This window comes from Strongylocentrotus purpuratus, unplaced genomic scaffold (genome assembly GCF_000002235.5).
Source record: "Strongylocentrotus purpuratus isolate Spur 01 unplaced genomic scaffold, Spur_5.0 spur5_scaffold_12, whole genome shotgun sequence".
Lineage (NCBI taxonomy): Eukaryota > Metazoa > Echinodermata > Echinoidea > Camarodonta > Strongylocentrotidae > Strongylocentrotus > Strongylocentrotus purpuratus.
The window spans coordinates 28255824-28281068 of NW_022145597.1; the positions used below are offsets into that span (position 1 = coordinate 28255824).

General features: G+C 36.6%; 1 protein-coding gene across 1 annotated transcript; it reads right to left on the reverse strand.

The window, feature by feature from the left end:
* Positions 1–1979: 1979 nt before the first annotated feature.
* On the reverse strand, positions 1980–23075 carry LOC574684 (regulator of nonsense transcripts 3B). The gene is made up of 13 exons (XM_030981460.1): positions 22915–23075; positions 19668–19774; positions 18395–18501; positions 13816–13914; positions 12152–12256; positions 11167–11222; positions 8279–8485; positions 7772–7868; positions 6625–6634; positions 5386–5535; positions 4643–5066; positions 2622–2943; positions 1980–1999 (listed from the first exon to the last, which is right to left on the reverse strand). The coding sequence occupies exons 1-13, from the start codon at positions 22963–22965 to the stop codon at positions 1980–1982; spliced, it is 1755 nt and encodes a 584-aa protein (XP_030837320.1). The 5' UTR covers positions 22966–23075.
* Positions 23076–25245: the final 2170 nt, after the last annotated feature.

Consider the following 25245-nt stretch of genomic DNA (forward strand, 5'->3'; position numbering starts at 1 on the left):
ATATATCTCCTACGGCCCTCCCCCTCACTCTCTTTCATTCCCCCTCTCTCAGTCATTCATCTCTCTTTCTTTCCCTCTCTCTCTCTCTGTCTTTCATCTCTCTCTCTCTCTCTCTCATTTTTTAAATCTCCCTTTCTCTCTCTCTCTATCTGCCTCTGGACATCTCTCTACTCTAAACCGACTGCCACCAATGTCAATTCTTTTTCTACCTGTTTTTCCCTTTCCTATATGAATTTAGATAACAGCGATTACATTTTGGGTCACAGAAGTCAAAGGTCACAGACATACAAATGTAAAAATCTTAGAAAACATCTTGTTACCAGAACCATTTACGTGATTGCCAAACTAACCCCTTTAAAGAGAAGGTCGAGGTCTGGGAAGAGGTGAAAAATAATTTGCGAGCGTTATCATAGTTATTATGCAAGTGTGGAAGAACATCAGATAAAAAATGTTCCCTGGAAAGCATGGCTCTTCAAATACCTTCATATTCTAAATATGGCATGTTACAGCATAACAATCGGGACAGATTTTTATGCCACATGTTTGTGTAGTCCCTTATACATATTTCTGTGTACAGTGCTTTTAACTTTACCAAGACTGGGCCAAATTTTTTATCATTTTGATGATTCCAGAACCTTGCAGTACACATCAATATTTATATGCTAGATGATCAACCTTTTCTGATCGATTTCACACCGTTTCTTTCACAATGCAATCGCATGACCAGAACTCAACTTTATCTTTAACCTTAGGATAGAACCGCATACATACAACAAGAAACAAGTGGGCTTGTTCTCACAAGTGATTGGATAAGTATATGTACTTTTTATTAGCGATATGACATGAATAAATGGAGTTGCTCCTTACTTCTTATTTTACAGGTAATGTGACATTTCAGCAAGCCAGCGCTAGTCTCCCATAAAGTGACACATATGTGTATCAGAACTTAAGTAAAATGGTCACATAAGTATCTATCCTTGTTTTACAACAAAGTTTTATGTATTTACAATTGTTAACACAGGATAGTGACTTACATTGCTCCATTAACTATAAACTAAGGTATATCATACTGGATTTTTCACATTTTTCAATGTAACTGCCCACTACTTTTACTACAAAAGGTCAGAAATTATTGGTTCAACTGCACTGTAAAAAAACAATGTTACTTTATTTTTATATTTTTTGAATTACATTACAGTTTTAACCTCTTGCAAGATTGGAGTGAAAACTTAACTTAAGACCCCTTCTCAGAGATGACAGAGTACAGAATCATTTCAAATAAACAACAGCAGGAAATTGAAAACAATTAACAAACATTTCCTATTTGGAAACATTCTAAAAACCTTTTTTCAATAAATGGCAAATAGGCGTTACAAAAAATAGCTTAATGCAACGATAGATCCTACACATATTCTGTGGCATGTTGTTGCAAAATACAGATTGTGTCTACGGTATGTCATTTCACACTCTCGCAACAGTTTTTTTGTCAGGCAGTACATACTTTGTCAAGTCTGAACAAGGCCAAAGCTTGTACCCTCTAACAGTAGAGAGAAACGCATTTCCTTCAGCTGCAAATAACACCCCTGATCTGGCTACATTTACATTAATGATAAAATGAATATCTTAAATTAACGATAAAGGTACCGACTGTATAATGGTCTGTACATCATGGGTGTCGATCCTTACGTAATACCTATTGTTCAGGGGGGGGGGGGATGAATGAATAGATCATCCCCCTGAACAATAGGTATCAATTACAGATCGACACCCATGCTGTACATCGATATCCACTTTTGAACGTTTTTGTGGAATATTTTCAGACAAAACAAGATAAGCTGGTACATGTTACAACACTGCAGGGTTAAAGGAACCAACTTTGCCTCTTGAAATTTGCAAAAATAAATGTATCTTTCACTCTGAAGACGAATTTCAGTTATGGGCCTATAGATAAGCAACTGGGAACAAGGCAACCAAAAACTTTACATCCTCTCCAAGAGACCTTGTAATTGAGACATAGCTTACCAAAAATTACTAGAGCATCGGGTTGGTCTTGAAATTATAAAACTCCTTGCTTATTAGTAATTTAACTGTAGCTGTATACATGTACAGTATATTGATATGCTATTGTGCAGGAATTGAACCGAACTGCTTTTTTATATACTTATTACTGTAAAAACTTCTAACAAAAAGAATTGTCCTCTGAGTGTGAAGTCAATAGAAAATATGAAAGGACAGAGAGAGTGGTCCGAAAATAAGGAACGTATAAATAACAAGGTACATGTCAATAAATCTAGAGTTCAGTTCTTTCAAAAACTCAACTTATATACACAAATAAAACATTTGAAATGTTATATTAATTGCTAATATGGCATTTTATCATTCCTTTTTATCTTGGTTTTTACCTGCTGCAGTATCGGATTTACCTCTATCCCTAGGTCTATCATCCCTATAGCTCTTTCCTGAAGATGGACCATCTTTCCTACCTCCACCACCACCACCACCACCACCACCACCACCACCACCACCACCACCACCACCACCACCACCACCGCCACCTCCTCCACCACCTCTTCCTTCTCCTCCAGCCCCTTTCCAACTGCCCTCTTTGCCCCTATCCCTACCCCCGTATCTGTCCCTCTCTACTACCTTGCCACTCTCTTTGCCCTGGTCCCTCCTACCTCCTCCACCCCTGTCCCTACCCCCTACCCCTCCTCCTTCCCCTCCTCTGCTTCCTGTGCTCCCATCCCTCCCTCCTCCTCCTCCTCCCTTCCCTCCCTCTGACTTCTCACTCTTTAGGGAGGAGCTGCTCCCGCTGCGGGGGACCTCTGCTTTCTCCTTGCTGTCACTCGCCCTGGAGGAGTCGGAATCCCTCCCGTCATCTTCGCTCTTCTTCCTCACCAGTGACCTCTGACCTGGTTGGTAGAGCGCTATTGCAGGTCGATCCTGTTTCAAAGAAACAAACAATTGCTTACAATGTCACAAAGTAAATACAAACCATTTTATACACATAAATAATAATAGTGGGTTCTTGTATAGCGCTCATGACCGTCAGATTTGACACTCCTGGGCAGGTATACAATTGAATACTAGGAGAAATAGGAGTATTTTATTCAGTTTTCGGCTGAGATAAAATACTTAGCCAACCTCGATATTCAATTGATGCTTCTGGCTCAGTATTTTACCCTAAATTTCAGACAGCTTCCTAGCAGACTTAAGACAAATATATTTGAAGCATTGATTGACAGACTCATGGTTTTCATACGTAGTCATCATAAGCTGCACACAATTATATTAGCACGCATATTATGTGATACGTAAATTACGCATTACTATTGATTAACCGTGTGATGTCACAATGCTTTTCAGTCGTTAAAGGTAATACAAAGTTTTGGGAAATTTTGAAAATTGGGTGGATAGTGAATCTTTACAATTTTGATATATTTGGATGCCCCTGTGGATGTATTATAAGCACTAAAAAAATTAGCCCCTAAAACACTGCTGTTTTCGAGAAAAATTGAATATAAAAATTTACCGGTGCTCCCGGTAAATTTCAAATAGCGCCTATGGCCGTACAATGGTAGTTGCGACCATGAAAATCTCAGAATATGTAGTTGTGATATATAATTTCCAAACGGGAATAGCTAATCGGTCGACTTTAGTCAAGAAACATTGTTTCATAGCTAAATTAATATCTTGACCTTGAGAGGGAGCTATACAACATAAAGAGTTTATTATTTATAATTTCATAACTTCAGACTCGATTTCAACCGCGACAACGATCAACGAATATTGTAGGAACGCATATGCTTCCAATATTTTAATTTGAACCGAATTCATGACCCCATACCGAAACTTTGTAATACCTTTAAGTCGGCTTGCGTAAGTTAACTGCTTAGATGTGATCTGAATACAAGTTAAGACATTTTACTTAGCTAAGCCAAATGCTAAGTAAATGTTTTTCTTAAACAAAGTATCAAATTGAATACCAGCTCAGGTGCTCCACAAATATTACCCTGGCTTAAGCATGTCTGACATCATGGCGCTCTAGCATTTCAAGGAATTAATTCCTGCCAGGATTTACCTGATCCCAATATAATGGAGTGTGGCAAATGTAGATTGATGTCTTGCCAAAGGATATCAGTGCTGCGGCGGGACTCGAACGTCAAACCATGTGATCCACAATCCGGTAACCTTATCCACCGCACCACAACACCTCTATGAACTTTCAAGAAGAGTCTCTTCTGAGATGTATCTTCATTGTAATTTGTTTTTTAGTTCTGCTTAAAACATTTCAATCAGCATTCTGTCATCACCTGTATCTTTTTTCCCCACTGTGATCTAGTCTGCATCTCTGAAACACGAAATTCCTTCAACTAGGCTGAATAGACAGACTAAGCCAACTCAAGATCACCCCACCACCCCCCCCCCCCCTCCCTCCCATCTCCATCTTTTGCCTTTAACCAATTTCCTGAAACTTCAACCCTGGACCAAACATTACACCTAACCCTCACACTAGCCATCTTTATTTATAAATCTTATTTGCAATCCTAATCAAACTTTAGATATTTGCTGAAATAATTCCCACCAATAATATTGCCTGGAGAAATGTCAGGTCACCCTTTAAGCATAAAATTCTAAGTACCTTATTCCGGATTCTCTGTGGTCTTTTGTCCTCTCGCTTCTCCCCCATTTCATTCTTGGATCTCTCCTCCTTCTTTCCATCCTTATCCTGAGCCGTCGATGATGTGGGGCTTGACGCAGATGATGATGTCGAGTCCTCCTTCTTGGTATCAGATGCTGAACCTTTCTCCTTCCTACCACCACCACCACCAGCAGCGACTCCACCCCTTCCATCTCTCCTCCCGCCCCTATCATCCGGTCTGTCAGTCCTCTTCTCTTGCTCCCTGCTCCCCGGCCGTCCACTGTCTCTCTTCTCTCCACCTCTCTCTTCTCTTCTCCTGTCATCTGCTCTGTCCTTGCCTTTCCATCCATCCTGCGTTCTGTCTCTCCCCTGATCAGAGTCCCGTCTTAGTCTCCCACCATCTCCCTTCTTATCATCCTTGTACCTGTATGATAAATTGGAATTTTCCTTTTTAATAGTAATAGTAAAAATAATAATAATAATAATAAAATAAGTGTTTAGTGTCGATGAGATGGTGATAATTACACCTTTTTTTTTCTTCTATATCTAGGAACACCCAGTGCAGTTAGTTAGAAACTGCACATTTAATTGAACAATTCATCGCTTGCAAATTTGTTATTTACAAGCATAATTACATGGCCATGTACATCATATTTTTTAATTTCACTCTCACTTGTTCAAATACAAAAGCAACAGGATTCAGAAATTCACTCCCGTATTACATGACAGATCCCTACACTCACCCGTCATCTTTTCTAGGCCTATCCCGAGATTTCACATCATCTCTCAGAGGACCTCTGTTTCTATCCCTCCGTCCTCCATCTCTGGGATCATCCCTCCTTCCTCCCTTCAAATCTTGATCCCTCACTCTGTCGTTGTACGAGTCGCCAGGTCTGAGGAGATCACATCATGAATTAAGCATGTTATCAGATACAAGGTTGCATGTCATGAATTAAGCATGTTATTAGATACAAGGTTGCATGTTTGTTCGTTCTGTGTCTTCTTAGATCAATATTAATGTACAGTTCCTAAATTAAATTAAAATAATTTAAATTCTTCCATAGCCCCATGGCTGCGATGACCGTCTCATTTACAAGGGCCAGGTCTTAATCTGAGCAACCCGTTCCGGCCCACTGCAAGATGTGGTCCATTATCTGAGTCTCTCCGCAGTCGCAGAGAATATCTTCTTCATGAGTGTTTTTTTTTGGGCATTATTATTTGTGAGCACTGGTGACCATTGTCATTGTATTTGGTCGAATGAGGATCTGAGAAGCACAGCTACATGCACTGGCATTATGACTAGCATATGTCGCGTTTGTATCACGTGCGCGCTGTATAATGAATATGCATGAAGTGTGAAGTATCCTTTGACTCGGCCACGCCCCCGACCTCATATGAATGTGGTATAGTTATTGGAATGAATGGGTGTATGTGGGTGTATGTTTTTTTGTTTTTTGTATTACTAATGCTTGTAGATTAATTTTATTCAAATTTAGTGTATGTTTATTTAATCTATATTTCTACAGGGGCCCTCCTAATAAGGTCTACTTTCTTAGGGGTCCTTCTAATGTATTTCTTCTATGTATTCATTATGCAATTATTATGTTTTTAATGAAAAAATAAATTGCAATTGAAGGTTGAGTATTAGTAAGGAGAAAGTTAGGTCACAATAAAAGCACTCTTCCAAACTTTGATCTCATGTAACGCCCGGCTGGAATGCTCCCCAGGGAGTGGAGATTGTGCACACAGTGTGTGCGGGCAAGCACTGAATCCAATGACCGGGGTAATAGTATATTTGTAAAGCGCTTAGAGACATTTGTATTAAGTGCTATATAAAAATTAAATATTATTATTATTATTATTATTATCACATAGTTTCATTCATGTTTAGCTTCATTTCTTTGCAGCCACGTCATTGCAATACACTCTAAGGTCACATTGTAATATTGCAATATCGTCAACTCTTTGGATCGGTTGATAACCGTCTCATTTCTATTATGCAAACAATATTCAAATAGATTTATACCCATTCAATAATAATAATAATAACAATAGTCACATTTGGATAGCGCTTTTTATATACTGCATCAAAAAATGATTGGTGTTTGATTGGTTGAGAGCTCATCATGTGATCAGAAATATTTCAACCATTTTAAGGTTGCTCACTTGCTCTACTTAGGAGTTGAAAATTCAGCAAGTGTACAGGATTTCAAATGCCTCCAGCGGGCAACTCCTGTGGTGTCACTACGCTGAGCCGCAGTCTAATTAGTTGCGCTTCACTACTGCAATACCTACTGTATAGTGTGTATTGGAATGATGTCGAGACAGGAGCAAATAAAAAGGTGAGTTATTCTGCTTGATTAAACATTTTTGATGCAACAAATATACCCTGCCTTCTTTTCGAGGTACTGTTAAACTATAGGCAAAAGGTACTATTGGAGTCACCTCTTGCCCATAATTTTAACCAGAACCTCTCAAGACAGTGTATATTTGTATAATGCACCATTTCTAAGAGCTTTACATTGTTATTATTATTACCAAAGTCATTGGATTCGATTACTAAATCACACATGATGAAGCACATGTTTCGCTCACTGAGGAGCATTCTGTCAAGGCGCCATTTTACAAGCGTACAAATGCCAATCCAACCACATTAACGTTCATATCCTACCAGGTACCTATATCTAACACCTGGGTGGAGAGTGGCAAATGTAGATTAATGTCTTGCCACAGGAAATCAGTGATGCAGCAGGACTTGAACCGCAAACCATGCGATACACAGTCCGGGGACTTATCCAAAAGACCATGACACCTCCAAGTATTTTCATTCTTTTTGCCATGCTTGTACATAAAATAGAAAGTATTCGATAGACAGTCACAAGCTACATGCTGGGATCCCAATAAATGTAATAAAAGTAAGAGCTTGCCTTGAATTGCGACCATCTTGATTTCTACCAGATGGCACGTCTCTTCTCTTGTCCTTTCCTGCATCACGATTCTTTTCCCTCTCCCTGTTCCTCTCCTTCTCTCGTTCTCTGTCTCTGTTCTTCTCCCTCTCCTTATTTCTTTCCCTTTCCCTTTCCCTTTCTCTTTCCTTTTCTCTTTCCCTGTCTCTATCTCTATCTCTGCCTTTCTCCATGTCTCTCTTCTTATCTCTGTCTGGATGTGAGTCTGAGCCTTTGTTGGTGAATTCTTCCTTGTTGTCAGCTGCTGGTTTCTTAAGAAGCTGAAAAACAATCAAATTAATGATCAATAGACAATTTGTACATATGATTGGAAAATAACCAGATGTAGGTCAATTATACCCGTGTTGCAGAACCAATGAGACATGACAAGATAACAACATTTAAGAAATCATAGACTTAGGTCTCTCACTTTAATACTGTTTTACTTGGGTTGCCAGCGAAGAGACTTCATGCTATGTTTAGGTAGCCACATTAAACTTCTGCTGGTCCTTTACAGTGGACTATGCAGCACTCATTAGGAACACAAAGAACCAAAACACGCTTTGGATTTTTTTTTTAAAGTTGCCACGAGGCCGCTAAGGATGAATTTTCAGGGTTTTTTTTAAACTGGATATTAGGTGGGCAGTACCAACAGGGCAACCATAAAGGCATTCATCCCTTTTATACTCACTGTTATTTTTGGTTCTGTTTTCCCTTTTCCTTTGTCTTTGTCTTCCTTTTCCTTTCCACTTTTCTCTTTATCCCTTTTCTCCCTTTCTTTCTCCCGTTCCTTCTTGCGCCGTTCCTCTTCCTTCTTTCTTCTTTTCTCCTCCTCGAGCTTGATCCGTCTTTCCTTCTCCTTCCGACGTCTTTCCTCTCTCGCTTCATCTCTCGCTTTCTGTCCATAAAATACAATAATAGAAGAATTAACTGAGGACCTTAAAGTTTGAGCAGTAAATGATTGCTGGGAAAAAAGAGCCAGAAGGGCATTAACTCATATAATGTTAAAAGGAACCAAAACCTTCATACTAAGTTACTTTTATTGTAAAGTTTAAAAGATTTGAATAAAATCAGTGAAAATTTGAACAAAATCGGGCAAGGAATAAGGAAGTTAGAGCTTTTTGAAATGACTAGTCACTAGAGGGCGGTATTCAATTTGATGACATCATCTGTGGACAACTCTCCATGCCTTTTGTACATAAAATTTCACAATTTTTTCGTTTTCTTCGTATTTATTGGGTTCTTGATCTGACTTCATAACACATGAAGTAGAATATCATTTTGCATTCTATATCTTGCTTTCAGGGGAGTAGATTATCTCAATCACAAGAAAGAAAGAAAAACATGAAATTTGATGTACAAGAGGCATGGAGAGTTGTCCACAGATGATGTCATCAAATTGAATACCACCCTCTAGTGACTAGTCATTTCAAAAAGCTCTAACTTCCTTATTCCTTGCCCGATTTTGTTCAAATTTTCACTGATATTTTTCAAATATCTTAAACTTTACAATAAAAGTAACTTAGTATGAAGGTTTTGGTTCCCTTTAAGACAGAGTTAATGCCCTTCTGGCTCTAAACAGACACTATATACATGTACATGTAGCCATCTTGGCAGATTCACTTTGAGTGGTCTGACCTCGAAGCATCCTGGAGAAACAGGCACTTTGGAGATACTATTTGCACACGGGCAGTTAAAGATCAATTGTACAAAGCTGTAAAAACCCATAATCATTTGTCATTTGTTTGCACTGGCGGTACATTCTATGATACACAGATGGGAAGTATTCTCTTCAAGAGGGCAAACTAAAGGTATTAAAGGTAAAGACCAGCTATGGTCATGCGATTGCATTGTGAAAGAAATGTTGTGGAATCGATCAGAAAAGGTTGATCATCTAGCATCTACAAGGTTCTGGAATCATCAAAATGATGAGAAATTTGGCCCACTTTCTTCGTAAAGTTACAAGCACTATACACAGAAAGATGTATATGGGACTACCCTATATCTCTCACAGACCATGAGAGAAACAAATTTACCAAATATATGAATTAGTAGGCGGTTTCCGGCAAACTTTTTATCATCATGTATTAGTAAAAACATATTCTTTCACATGATTGGTAATGAGAGCTTCCATTTCATTTTTTGAAATTGGGGCATTTCCAATACTGGTCTTTACCTTTAATGAAGCACCTCCATCACTTTGGCAATGATTATTCTAAAATGTCAGAAGTGGGACATCTCCATGTGTAAAAGATCCGTGGATAATTGGGGGTCATTTGTACAAGTGGCATTTCTGAAGTGGCATTTCTGAAGTGGCTAACAGTTTCAGGAGACGGAGGCCAGGTTACAGGTTGAAAGTGAGTCTTTATTGCTACTCTCAACCCAGGTGTTAAATGGGTACCCGGTAGGATGTGAATTTTCATGTGGTGGGACGAGCAATTGTGCGCTTGTAAAATGGCGACTGACTGGAATGCTCCCCAGGGAGTGGATAATGTGCATACATTGTGTGCGGGTAAGCCTGAATCCGATGACCGGGGTAATAATATATCTGTAAAGTGCTTAGGCACATCGTCGGATCGATGTATTGAGCGCTTTATAAACACAGAATATTATTATTTATTACCCTTGTCCCTATGAAAGGAAAATTTACCCTTGGAAATCTCTTTTGTATTCCCTACTTTTGGTACGAGTACTAAGTTTGTTAACATTGGCAAGAACCCTGTACGTTGTGTACACGCTGTACATCAAACCACACATGACTTGATGTGCGAGCATCAGAAAGGGGCTTGTGAGCATTATTCATAAATCAGCAAAAAAGAGCAGAAAGATAATGGCATCATAAAATGCTAGTATTACTCCTTTCATGTATTAATAATAATAATAATAATAATACATTTATAAAGCACAGAAACTATCCAACATCAAGTATATATTCTACTGCGCTAAAGGACCTCCTGATATGGTTAGATTTACAGTATTCTGTTTTACATGATAAGAAAGACTGTCAAACTGTTAAAGATAAAGTTGAGTTCTGGTCATGAGATTGCATTGTAAAAGAAACAGTGTGGAATCGATCAGAAATGTTATTCATCTAGCATAGAAGTATTGGTGTGTACTGCAAGGTTCTGGAATCAGCAGAATGATAAAAAAATTTGGCCCAGTCTTGGTAAAGTTAAAAGCACTGTACACAGAAAGACGTATATGGGACTTCACAAACATGTGGCATAAAAATCTGTCCCGATTTTTATGATGTTACATGCTATATTTAGATTATTAAGGCATTTGAAGAGCCATGCTTTTCATGGGATATTTTTTATCTGATGTTCTTCCACATTTGCATAATACAATGATAACGTTCACAAATTATTTTTCACCTATTCCCAGAACTCAGCCTTCTCTTTAACTATGTGTGCACCTTAGTATATAGTATTAATGTTGGTATACATATTGTATATAATGCAAAAGTCAGAGATGTAAAGATGACTTGTAATTTAATGGAACTTTGGAATGCATACACTCCTCATCATACATTCAAAAGGTTACTATTTTAAAGTTTTCATTGAAATTAAGTAAACTTACAATTCTCTCCTGTCTCTTCACCTTCAGAAATTCTATCAATGGTGTCATTACTTTTCCTGCAGAGAGAGAGAGAGAGAGAGAGAGAGAGAGAGAGAGGTGGGGAAAGAAGTAGAGATGTTATTTCAAATTTGGTGCATTCACTTTGAAAGATTTTCTAAAGTAAACACATTCTTAAATTAAGAGATGGAGTTGGGCTAATAGTTGAATTCCATAAAATCAAAAGCCCTGAGCCGCAGTAGGCCGCGGAATTTTTGTGTGTGTACTAAATGAGTGGCAACTTGTGATGAAAAAAGTAGCTGGCCGAAACCAATCGTCTTACTTCAGTACTCCATTATCACAACAGTGAAAAAAATACACGGGGGCTCGGGGCGAATTAGCCCCCGAAATGCCCAAAAGAGCCCCCGAAAATCAGAAAAGAGTCCCCATAAATTTGCATAGAGTTCAATGCAAAACAAATTTTAGAATGTTATATTCATGCAGGCAAGCTTGAAAAGTAGCCCCCGAAAAATAAATATTAATTTTTTCCCTGTATCACAAGGTAAAACAAATGCAAGGTAAAACAAATGCAAGGTAAAACAAATGCTAAGTGCAACTTTGTTTAAGTATGCTTTAAAAAAAAACTGAAGTAAACCACAGTAGTTTTTATACTATGACATGTGAACAAGCTCTAAACGATGTCAAGTATAAAGCATTTTATAATTATCAAAGTAAGTAGTGTGAAATTGAGTATGATTTATGGAGGGTAGTCATGATATCAAGCTTTGCTTACTTGTCGAACCTCCCGTTTGATGGTTTCGATTAGTTACAGCCAGCCTTACTTTATTCGACATATATACTCTTTTGTCATGTATAAAATTTGCAATGATTTGTTTGTTATATATTTGCAAAACTGCAAAAGAAAAAGAAAATCAAACAGAAATAAATAAATCAAATCAAATCAAATCAAATTTACAAAGAATGGCCAAAACTTCTTATCTTCTCATACCAGGTTCTTTTGCTCTCATCTCGATCTCTTCCAGCATAGTTTCTGCGCTAGTGGGATGTTCAATCTCGGCGTTCAATGTCTCCACAAACTTCTTGTAATCAGAGTCTTTAGAAAGAAACAGATAACAAAAAAATAATGCTTGACGTTTGAGAAAATCTCTATACTACATTCTCAACATTTTGCTGCTCATCTGCTGCCAATCTCTCTTCTCTCTCTCTCTCTCTCTCTCTCTCTCTCTCTCTCTCTCTCTCTCCTTCCCTCTCTCTGCCTCTCTCGCTCTCTCCCTCTCTTTCTTTCTCTCTCTTCCCAGCATCCCAACTCTCAGTCCAATACTCCCCATTTCTCACTTTCTCTACCTATATCACCCATTCCCCCTCTTTTTGTTTCTTTCAATCTCCATAACGTCATTACTTCTCTTGCTTTTCATCACTGAATTTCAAATACCAGTTTAATTGTTCTTTCATGATAACTCATGAATGGATGAAGCCCCTCCTCCCTTTATCTTCCTCCTTTTTTTCTTTCTTTCTTTCTCTCTCTCTCTCTCTCTTTTTCTCACTCTTCCTCTCCTTTAACCTATCTATCTTCCCCTCTCTTCTTCTTACTTCTCTCTCTCACCTTCCTTAACCCTTACTGTACTGGGGGGGGGGGGGCCTGGGAGGCCCCCCCCCCTCGACATTTTTGGAGATCGCGCCGCAACCGCTTGGAATTTTGAATTGTTGTTTCATGACTTTTTTCCCTCAAGTCTTGCGCACATTTTGATACCATTTTCGTCAAAATCGGATATACCTGTAAGGTGTTACATAACAATTAGTATGCGCATGTCATCAAAAAAGTGCTATAATTGCATATATTCATGTACAAGCAGAAATGTGAAGATATGAATTGATATCAAATTGCTTTTATATGTTTCTCAGAGTAACTTGATGTATTCCAGAACAAAAGAATACATTAAAAATAAAACAATAGATATAATAAGAAATAAAAAACAATAAAATACATAAGAAAATAAATAAGTTGAAAATCGCATCAAATTTGCATAAATTATCATTATTAATTACATCAAATAACTATTTTGTGTTAGAAAAGAAGTTTCATATGAATAATGATCGAGTTTCAACATTCAACAAGTGGAGTCTGACAATTTTTGTAATGATTCTAGTTCCCTAAATATAGTTCCAGATTTGATATTCATGAATGCGTAATTTGCGTATTCATAATTTATGCAAATTAACCTATGCATTTTCAAATTTCATAAAAATAATGAAACCTCATGAATTTGAGATGAAGGAAACATTTATTCAATACATTTTCAAGATTCTTCACAAGTCTACGGACAAATATGTAGAGTTTTCTGTAAAATGCATAAATTTAGCATTTTGCATAATTAATTAGGCGTTAACGACAAAAATTTGCATATTAGGAAAAAACTAATTATACCATCTTGTTCCTTACGTAAATATCTACAAATATTCTCGTGTTCATCGGACATTCGACGGCCGAGATCATAGGGTGCTCAAAATAGCCCAGTACAGTAAGGGTTAATTCTTTTTCCTTTAAAGGATATAAAGCATATATATGTTTATGTTTCTCATATCAAGCATATATATGTTTCTCATATCAAGCATATATATGTTTCTCATATCAAGCATATATATGTTTCTCACCCTCCTCAATCGTTGCTGTTCTTGCATCAACCTTCTTCCCAATCACTTTAGGAACTTTCTGGTACGGAGCAAACTCAACCACTGCTGGGTACACCAAACCTGAATGGCAAAGTCAAATAAATTTCACTTCCATATGTGTACAATCATATTAATTTTTTTAATTTTTTTTTTTACACATTTAAAGATAAAGATGAGTTCTGGCCATGCCATTGCATTGTGAAAGAAACAGGTGTGGAATTGATCAGAAATGGTTGATCATGTAGCATTATATGTATTCGTGTGTACTGCAAGGTTCTCAAATCTGGCCCAGTCTTTAATAGTAAAAGTAACAAGCACTGTACACAGAAAGATGTAAATAGCCTAAGAGGACTACACAAACATGTAGCATAATAATGAGGCCCACATTTTAAAGCTGCTACATGTCATATTTAGAATATGAAGGCATTTGTAGTGCCATGCTTTTCAGGGAACTTTTTTTGTCTGATGTTCTTCACTATTGTTTTTCACCTCTCCCCAGAACTCAACCTTCTCTTTAATGCTCTAAACTAGAAACCTAAGAATATGGAACATGTAGCTTTGGTAGCTCAACCTTCTCTTTAATGCTCTAAACTAGAAACCTAAGAATATGGAACATGTAGCTTTGGTAGCTCAACCTTCTCTTTAATGCTCTAAACTAGAAACCTAAGAATATGGAACATGTAGCTTTGGTAAGCTCAACCTTCTCTTTAATGCTCTAAACTAGAAACCTAAGAATATGGAACATGTAGCTTTGGTAAGCTCAACCTTCTCTTTAATGCTCTAAACTAAAAACCTAAGAATATGGAACATGTAGCTTTGGTAAGCTCAACCTTCTCTTTAATGCTCTAAACTAGAAACCTAAGAATATGGAACATGTAGCTTTGGTAGCTCAACCTTCTCTTTAATGCTCTAAACTAGAAACCTAAGAATATGGAACATGTAGCTTTGGTAAGCTCAACCTTCTCTTTAATGCTCTAAACTAGAAACCTAAGAATATGGAACATGTAGCTTTGGTAGCTCAACCTTCTCTTTAATGCTCTAAACTAGAAACCTAAGAATATGGAACATGTAGCTTTGGTAAGCTCAACCTTCTCTTTAATGCTCTAAACTAGAAACCTAAGAATATGGAACATGTAGCTTTGGTAGCTCAACCTTCTCTTTAATGCTCTAAACTAGAAACCTAAGAATATGGAACATGCAGCTTTGGTAGCTCAACCTTCTCTTTAATGCTCTAAACTAGAAACCTAAGAATATGGAACATGTAGCTTTGGTAAGCTCAACCTTCTCTTTAATGCTCTAAACTAGAAACCTAAGAATATGGAACATGTAGCTTTGGTAAGCTCAACCTTCTCTTTAATGCTCTAAACTAAAAACCTAAGAATATGGAACATGTAGCTTTGGTAAGCTCAACCTTCTCTTTAATGCTCTAAACTAGAAACCTAAGAATATGGAACATGTAGCTTTGGTAGCTCAACCTTCTCTTTAATGCTCTAAACTAGAAACCTAAGAATATGGAACATGTAGCTTAGGTAAGCTCAACCTTCTCTTTAATGCTCTAAACTAGAAACCTAAGAATATGGAACATGTAGCTTTGGTAGCTCAACCTTCTCTTTAATGCTCTAAACTAGAAACCTAAGAATATGGAACGTGTAGCTTTGGTAGCTCAACCTTCTCTTTAATGCTCTAAACTAGAAACCTAAGAATATGGAACATGTAGCTTTGGTAAGCTCAACCTTCTCTTTAATGCTCTAAACTAAAAACCTAAGAATATGGAACATGTAGCTTTGGTAAGCTCAACCTTCTCTTTAATGCTCTAAACTAGAAACCTAAGAATATGGAACATGTAGCTTTGGTAGCTCAACCTTCTCTTTAATGCTCTAAACTAGAAACCTAAGAATATGGAACATGTAGCTTTGGTAAGCTCAACCTTCTCTTTAATGCTCTAAACTAGAAACCTAAGAATATGGAACATGTAGCTTTGGTAGCTCAACCTTCTCTTTAATGCTCTAAACTAGAAACCTAAGAATATGGAACGTGTAGCTTTGGTAGCTCAACCTTCTCTTTAATGCTCTAAACTAGAAACCTAAGAATATGGAACATGTAGCTTTGGTAGCTCAACCTTCTCTTTAATGCTCTAAACTAGAAACCTAAGAATATGGAACATGTAGCTTTGGTAAGCTCAACCTTCTCTTTAATGCTCTAAACTAAAAACCTAAGAATATGGAACATGTAGCTTTGGTAAGCTCAACCTTCTCTTTAATGCTCTAAACTAGAAACCTAAGAATATGGAACATGTAGCTTTGGTAGCTCAACCTTCTCTTTAATGCTCTAAACTAGAAACCTAAGAATATGGAACATGTAGCTTTGGTAAGCTCAACCTTCTCTTTAATGCTCTAAACTAGAAACCTAAGAATATGGAACATGTAGCTTTGGTAGCTCAACCTTCTCTTTAATGCTCTAAACTAGACACCTAAGAATATGGAACATGTAGCTTTGGTAAGCTCAACCTTCTCTTTAATGCTCTAAACTAAAAACCTAAGAATATGGAACATGTAGCTTTGGTAGCTCAACCTTCTCTTTAATGCTCTAAACTAGAAACCTAAGAATATGGAACATGTAGCTTTGGTAGCTCAACCTTCTCTTTAATGCTCTAAACTAGAAACCTAAGAATATGGAACATGTAGCTTTGGTAAGCTCAACCTTCTCTTTAATGCTCTAAACTAAAAACCTAAGAATATGGAACATGTAGCTTTGGTAGCTCAACCTTCTCTTTAATGCTCTAAACTAGAAACCTAAGAATATGGAACATGTAGCTTTGGTAGCTCAACCTTCTCTTTAATGCTCTAAACTAGAAACCTAAGAATATGGAACATGTAGCTTTGGTAAGCTCAACCTTCTCTTTAATGCTCTAAACTAGAAACCTAAGAATATGGAACATGTAGCTTTGGTAAGCTCAACCTTCTCTTTAATGCTCTAAACTAGAAACCTAAGAATATGGAACATGTAGCTTTGGTAGCTCAACCTTCTCTTTAATGCTCTAAACTAGAAACCTAAGAATATGGAACATGTAGCTTTGGTAAGCTCAACCTTCTCTTTAATGCTCTAAACTAAAAACCTAAGAATATGGAACATGTAGCTTTGGTAGCTCAACCTTCTCTTTAATGCTCTGAACTAGAAACCTAAGAATATGGAACATGTAGCTTTGGTAGCTCAACCTTCTCTTTAATGCTCTAAACTAGAAACCTAAGAATATGGAACATGTAGCTTTGGTAAGCTCAACCTTCTCTTTAATGCTCTAAACTAGAAACCTAAGAATATGGAACATGTAGCTTTGGTAGCTCAACCTTCTCTTTAATGCTCTAAACTAGAAACCTAAGAATATGGAACATGTAGCTTTGGTAAGCTCAACCTTCTCTTTAATGCTCTAAACTAGAAACCTAAGAATATGGAACATGTAGCTTTGGTAAGCTCAACCTTCTCTTTAATGCTCTAAACTAGAAACCTAAGAATATGGAACATGTAGCTTTGGTAGCTCAACCTTCTCTTTAATGCTCTAAACTAGAAACCTAAGAATATGGAACATGTAGCTTTGGTAAGCTCAACCTTCTCTTTAATGCTCTAAACTAGAAACCTAAGAATATGGAACATGTAGCTTTGGTAAGCTCAACCTTCTCTTTAATGCTCTAAACTAGAAACCTAAGAATATGGAACATGTAGCTTTGGTAGCTCAACTTAATGGTATAAAAAGACAAGTCTGGAATTCTGGAACGTGGAAGTGATAATTGTTATAAAAGAGGTCAATGACGAAATGTCGACATGTGAAATTCTCGAAAATGTGAAATTTACAGCTATTTTAGAGGTCCAGCACACAGCCAGAAATTCTACCTCATGAAACCCAATCACTGCATGGTGAGTACTCACATATGGGGCAAATTAGCACAATGATTGACTATTGATAATTTAATTTCACATTGAGCATTGGCTTAGTTAAAGGTAATACAAAAGTTTTGGTATCGGGTCATGAATTTGGTTCAAATGATCATATTGGAAGCATATGCGATCCTACAATATTCAGTGATCGTTGTCGCGTTTGAAATCGAGTCTAAAGTTATGAAATTTTAAATAATAAACTCTTTACGATGTATAGCTAGTTGTCAAGGTCAAGATACTATTTAAGCTATAAAACAATTTTCCTTGACTAAAATCGACCGCTTAGCTATACCCGTTTGGAAATTATATATCACAACTACATATTCTGAGATTTTCATGGTCGCAGCTACCATTGTACGGCCGTAGGCGCTATTTGAAATTTATCAAAATTTACCGGGAGCACCGGTAAATTTTTATATTCACCTTTTCTCAAAAGCAGAAGTGTTTTAGGTGCTACATTTTTTAGTGCTTATAACACATCCACAGGGGCATCCAAATATTTCAAAATTGTAAAGAATCACTATCCACCCAATTTTCAAATTTCCCAAAACTTTGTATTACCTTTGATACAGGGATGAGCCAGTTCCTGTACCTAGGCAATGAGTTAACCAAATGCCAACAGAGTACATACCTTGTCCATTGTCAAACTCATGTCCGTCCCATGTATCTCTGAAAGGGATGATATCTTCCTCCTTCATGAAGTTGATGTATGCCCGTGAGTAGGCATGCTCTCCAAGACTGTCAATAAAATAGAAATTTACATGTAGGACATCTTTTCAATATATCTTAAAATGCTAAAGTGCTAAAAATGAAATTTAAATTTTGTAACAGTGTTTGCCATTACCGAAATAAAAATAAAAAATTCAATATACCGTAATTGACCTCTTTATGGAATTGACTTTGCATACGTTGCTATGTCGGGCAAGCCTCTGACAAGCTTTTTATTCTTCTTTTTTTTCTTTCTAAAGGTATGCATAAAAGTCGTACACAGGGCTATTGGAGAAAGACTTTAAAATGAGATGATTAGATGATGAGTCTAAGGCTGAATTCATTACTTATGATAAGTCTTCTTTTTAAAGCCACCACAATACAACACATGCTTCTTCCTGTGTTTTACCAAATATTTGAAATTTTTATTTGTCTTCTATTTTTGCAGAGAGAGAGATAGGAGGGGGTTGTGAACTTGTGATGGGCTTGGGTTTATTATTGGAGGACACATGATGAATTCTTTCCGTTTGGCCTCATAAAATCAATTACTAGTTCCAGGTCCCGTCCTCATTCCATTTTTGGGCCCGAATCAGTTTTTGCTTTGTTCTGAAATTATTAGTATATTTATATTGTTCTGGTTAGTTGAGCAGAGATTGTTACAAGTTACAGCTTCAATAGATTGTTATATATATGTACTTATTTTAATTTAACAGTTACAGGTACAGCTTAGAGTTAGATTGCTATACTGTTATCAACCTTACAGATACAGGTTACATGTTACTCTTAGAGTTTAGATTGTATCTACGTACAGTGTTGTATAGTTTAGTTTGTTATACTCTTTGTAATGTAAGGTTTGTTGTTATTATACTCATCATGTTCATACTCAACTCTATTCCCTACATTTCTACATTGTATGTAATATATGTTTTATGGACCTCTGCCTTTTGCAGCTGAGTTAGAAATAAAGTTCTGAATTGAATTGCAAAACAAGAATCTGAGGCCATCTAGGCAATAGGGTTACCAAAAATCATTAATATATATATTGCCAGTTCATCTTGTTTTTTTAGCCTCTGTAGAGCATAACAAAAGAGCATGACAAATGAAATAGAGTAACTAAATCAGTATTAAAATTGACATGTCAGTACCCAAAAATATAAAATTCAAATGTCAAAAGTCTTGGCTTTACTTCACTATACCTTCTATCAGCTTTTACGTAGTAGAAATATTCATTATCAGGAAAAGGGTCGACAATTTCTCGAAACTCTTCTTCCGTCAGAGCTGGTGGTAGGCAGCGAATTACGACCTGTGAGAAAATTCAGAGAAATCCTTTTGGCAAATATCATATTTTGAATGACTTTAACGATCAGAAAGTATATTTTATAGGTCTGTATAGATCTACACTATTCTACAATCAAGCTTATGTAATTGATAGCCCATCTGTAAACTCTTTCAAATCTAACCTGGAAAATGCATGGAGAGCTAAATATGACATGTTTAACCCTAAAGAAATGTTTTCTTGCTATTGCATTGTCCGATGCTCCGACATAGGTGCAATCCCCAGTACATACAGACATTAATCCTGCTGCAGAGGGGCATATAAGTAATTATACTTGAAGCCCAACATCAAGGTAAATCAAGGTAAATCAAAAATTCAACATATATTTACAATTCTTGTCATGACCATGATGACTCATGCATGGTCATTGTCAGTAAATAAAAGTTTCAGTCCATTCATTGATATTTTCATAAAAAAAACAAAGCAGATTTGTCATTTGGTAAATCTAGATCTCCAGACACTTCTAGCCTTGCATAAATATCAACTAATTTTAGACCTAGGTTAGTTGTTACAGCAGGCCTTCTCAACTAGTTTATTAGAAGTGCCAAAACGAAAAGAATTTGTAATTGAAGCGCCACCCTGTATAGTTGACTGTGCTGCGAGGGAGCGTAGCGACCAAGCCGAAAATGGGTGGGGTCAGGGGGCGAAGCCCTAACGGGGGTAGCAATTCCTGTGTACAATTACACCGGAGGTATATTTATATGCATTTTTTGTGTGCAATAAACACGGGAAAAAGTTGTTTCCAAAGATTGGCAATGTTAAAATTGGTATCCCATCGTAAGCTAATTGTTGTTCAGACCTTAGGTTTAGATTTGTATAAAATGGTAAAAAAAGGTCATATGGTGAACGCAGCTTCGCTCACACTGCCTCAACTTCATGGAACAATCTCCCGGAACATCTAAAAAACATTGACTACATTGTTAAGTTTAAGATTGCTTTAAAGACGCACTTATTTAACATTTAATTCATCCATTTTGTCCGTTACCCAGTATGTCTTGTCTTTGTATTCTGTTATGTTTTTTCTCTAGAGCGCTTAGGGACATGTTTTAATACTATGTGTTATGCGCTATACAAGAACGGTTAATTATTATTATTTATTATTAAAAAACGATAAATTCCCCCTTTCTTCCTGTTTGTTAAGCAGGCATTTTGGGCTCAAATTCGACTGCAACTTCTTGATTTAGCTGAGTATTTAATTCTAAAATAAATATTTTCTTTCTTTCTGTTTTTTGTTTTGTTGTTGCAACAGTTGCGCGCCACTCCGACTGACCGCAAGCGCCACAAGTGGTTTCTCAATAAGGAGTGTTAATAATTGGAACGCCCTGCCTAAGGAAGTAGTCAATGCTACCACAATAAACCATTTTAAGTCATCCCTAGAAAGGTATTGGAGAAATAATCCAATTAAGTTTGAACCATACTTGAGACGGGATGCAACAGTAAAGAGGGACAAATAAGCTAAGCTTCCAGTCTCTACACCCAAGTATACCCAAGTAAGTAAGTAAAGGTAAAGGAAGGCTGACTTGCTAGCATGTCAATGTCTTGGATGCGGCCGGGCCAGGGCATCCCTACCGATCCCACTCCAGCAAAGCATAGACTCTAGAGAGTCAATGCTATTGCGTATTGACCTCTAGCATTGCACTACGACTATGTGTTAATAATAGGCACCATTTGAATACATGAAAAGTCAATACACTCATAACACACAGATGCACACAATCATCCCGATGCGGCTGATCAGCAAGTTTGACAGTCAGTGGACTCTTAATTTGAAGTTTTGAATTATTCAATCTATTAACATCAGAAAGTTGAAAGAAATTGTATTTGACTGCTATTTATTTAGGTGTCATCAATCGTCACTAGACCTCTAAACTAATGTACCGATTTTTAGTGAAATCAGTTGAGTTTTGTACAGTGGTGTTTGAAATGTTGAGAATCAATAGCACAGCCAGGCTGAGTATATGGCATCTGCAGGAATCTTCAGTATTGAAGGAGGCAGATTACCTCGAAGAAGAAGAAGAAGAAGAAGAAGAAGAATACATGTACACAGCCAGGATAGTAATGCACCTAGACCGAAAACTTCAGTCTCTCTAATCGTCGGTTGTTCCACTGAGACTACGTCTGGCTCCACTTGACCTCCGATTATAGAGACTGAAGGATGGGGACCTCTTACTGTGAGGGACTGTACAGAACAAATGGTTCGGTTCGACCGGACCGCGATGAATGAGATATGCAACGAGATTTTCACTCTTTACATCCTCATAACTGCTGCAATTATAATACAAATTAAAAATAACATATATACAGCTTATTTGACTTACGATAGCTTGCTCATTTAGATCCTAAATTAATGATTAATCCGAGAAAGTCTCGTCGTCAACATTATTCGTCTTGGTTTTAGTTGATGAATATTCATTTTTTCTTTTCGAACGTCCAATAGCTACCGTAGCTACGTACGAGTCGGCACAGCTTGACCAATAAACTCCCACGAAACGAGTGCTCTGATTGGCCATTGGCGTAGGTTGACCCGGAAATATACCGGCCGCCGGGTCATATAGCTCTATTTTCGAGTGCATGAACGTACTGTTTCACAGGACTAAGATACAAATTGGATAATTCATATAAGTAAGTCCGTAAATTATCCATTTAATATTGAGTTATCAAATTTTGATAACTGTAATTAGGACAAATGACATATCGACCTAATTTACATCTGATTTAGAAATCAGGAAATTAGATCTAGATCTAAATAAAGAAAATCGGGGGAGAAATGTCGGTAACGAAAAGCTGTTACGCTGTGCCTGTGGCTCTAATTTACCCCCACGGTACGAGATCTCTGGGTTGCCATCTGTATTGGGGAATGACAACAAATGTCAGTTTTATTAAAGAAATGACCCAAATCAGATGGTTATTGCTGTCTATAATGCACCTAGATATGTGTGTACCAAAGGCAAAGCCAACTAGGAGTTAACTCTAGGAAGCTCCGACGCCGAAGTCGTCGGCGTCGGAGCTGCACCGCACCACTACTCCAGCAAAGCATAGTGTCAGAGAATCAATGCGGGAGATCAATTCTACTTCGAAAGCCACAATTCAACCATTGCAAAACATACCTTGGTTGTCCGAGCTTCTTTTAACTTCTTGCTCCTTTCTTCCCTCGTCATGATAAAAAAGATTGATTTCGACCAAGCTTAGGATTTGTAAATTAATCCCAGTGTTCCGTGTTCTTTTCTCGTTGTTTCTGTTGTTATCAATTTCATTTTACGTGGCGGTATCGGCAATGAGACAAATATTAATGATAATAGAAATCTATGCCGCGTAGGATCAATTATATCTCTCGAAAAAGTTTATTATTTTATTATTTTGGATTGTGGTGTCGTGAAAACTTTCAACTTTCAAAGTGCCGTGACCAAAAAGTGGGTTGTAAAACGCTGATCTAGTACTAATAGACCAAATGCTGCCCCCCTCCCCCCACGCTACGCCACTGACTGTGGACGTTAATATATTTGTAACTAATTAAACTAGCCATGGTGATAATTTTTTTTGGAGGTCCCCCAAAAATCGCAACGACTCAGCCAGCGCAGCCGCTCAATAAGGGGGGGGGGGGGGGGGGGGGGGGGGGGGGGGGGGGGGGGATAAGAGGACACCTTTTTTTGTTATATAATCTACCTGTAATAATTTAAATGTAAACATTTCCGATAAACATATTGGTTCAAAGTAAAACAGTTGAGATATGTAGGAAAATAAGTTAAAGGCATTTAGCCCGCCTCCGCCATTCTATAATTGAATCGAATCTAAAATTGGTATATAATTCAATAATCCTTCCAATTTTTTATTATGCTGATTTTGTATATGATTCAACAATAAAAAATAAACTGACCTCTTCAAATATACAAAACATGATAATAATAATAGTAATAATAAATTACAATTATATAGCGCTTAATACAAAGTTTCTAAGCGCTTAACAAAAATAAAATTAAAGTAATGTTAACCTACAAATTACAACAATATAATACATGATACATAATTATAATAACAAATTCCTAATGACAATCATACAATAATAATAGTAAATATTTACATAACGCTTTATAGTTTAACAAACAAAATATGATTACATTACATTACATATTGAACAGATTATTTTAAAAGTTAATCCTTTCAATCGCATTTCTAAAAATAATATTTTTTTTCTTCATTTTTTGGACCCTCCAACAGGCCATTAATTGAAAATCAATCTTAAGATAACATATTTGAACACAATTGTTCCAATGAATATCATATAATATTTCATAATAAGATATACATAACGAATATCAATCATAATACTGTATATACAGAACATACATGTAGATTAGGGAAAGACAAACAAAAATTAAATAATAATGCAACATCATGACTGAAAAGGATGTGGGAAATTCAATATACTCCTATTAAAGGATCAAAATCCTCTCAAAATTTATCCATTTTTTATCGAATTTGTCAGTTTTGTTAGCAAATATATACTAACTTGCCTCTCATTTGTGTAACTATTCTTGATATATTGTTTTATTGTCCGAAAGGACGGTACAGACCTTTGTATTCGAGAAAAATATAATTGTTGTTTAGTCCAAATTATTATACAGTTTAAAGCATCATTTCTTTTTTCAATGAAACCTAACAAAACATGTATTAAGGACAGTTTTATTCTACAGCGTGTTACAATAGTTAACCAGTCAGTCAAACAACTCCAAATCAATTTGGTCACGTTACAGGAGTAAAAAAAGTGTACCATATCTTCTTCTTCTCTTCCACAAAGTGAACAGTTCTTATTTAAAATTATGTTAATTTTCACAAGATCTTTATTCAAATATAGTATCTTATTCAAAAGTCTGTACTGAAAGTACCGAACTGTTGTATGCGTTGTACAGCGAAACATAACCCTGAAATAATATTGCATATATTTATCATCAAATAATACACCATCTGCATGCCATCTATTACATAATTTATTCAAATGTTCATTCTTTTCTTTTAACATAATTTGATAAATATGTCTACATCCTTTTTCATCTTTCAACAAGCATGAAATATATGCAGGGCACAATGGTCCATTTACCTTCATATTACAACTTTCCAATTGGGACTTGTATTTGCATTTAATTATTTGACAGAGTGCATAATAATGAAGAAACTGTATTTTGATTGAAAACTTTTTTTCACACTTTCCTCTTGCTAAGATGTGTCCTTGATCATCTAATAAATCGTTTAAAAATCGAATACCTTTATCACACCATTCTTTTAAAAATATACCCTTTCCTCCAATTTTAATCTCAGAATTATACCAAATAGAAATAGCTTTCCAAAAAGGAGTAGTAGTAGTAGTACATTGAACCTGGCGGACAAAATAATTAGCTAGTATTTGGAAAAGTTCTTTCCAAAAACAGTGTCTTAGCATAAAT

What these genes read in the sequence shown, in the direction of transcription:
- LOC574684 (XM_030981460.1), bottom strand. Translation starts at nt 22,965, where the DNA reads ATGACGAGGGAAGAAAGGAGCAAGAAGTTAAAAGAAGCTCGGACAACC. An exon ending in GATGAGAGCAAAAGAACCTG is followed by an intron (nt 11,223 to 12,151) that starts GTATGAGAAGAT and finishes CTCTCTCTGCAG; the next exon opens with GAAAAGTAATGACACCATTG. An exon ending in AGAGAGGGACAGATACGGGG is followed by an intron (nt 2,000 to 2,621) that starts GTAGGGATAGGG and finishes CTCAATTACAAG; the next exon opens with GTCTCTTGGAGAGGATGTAA.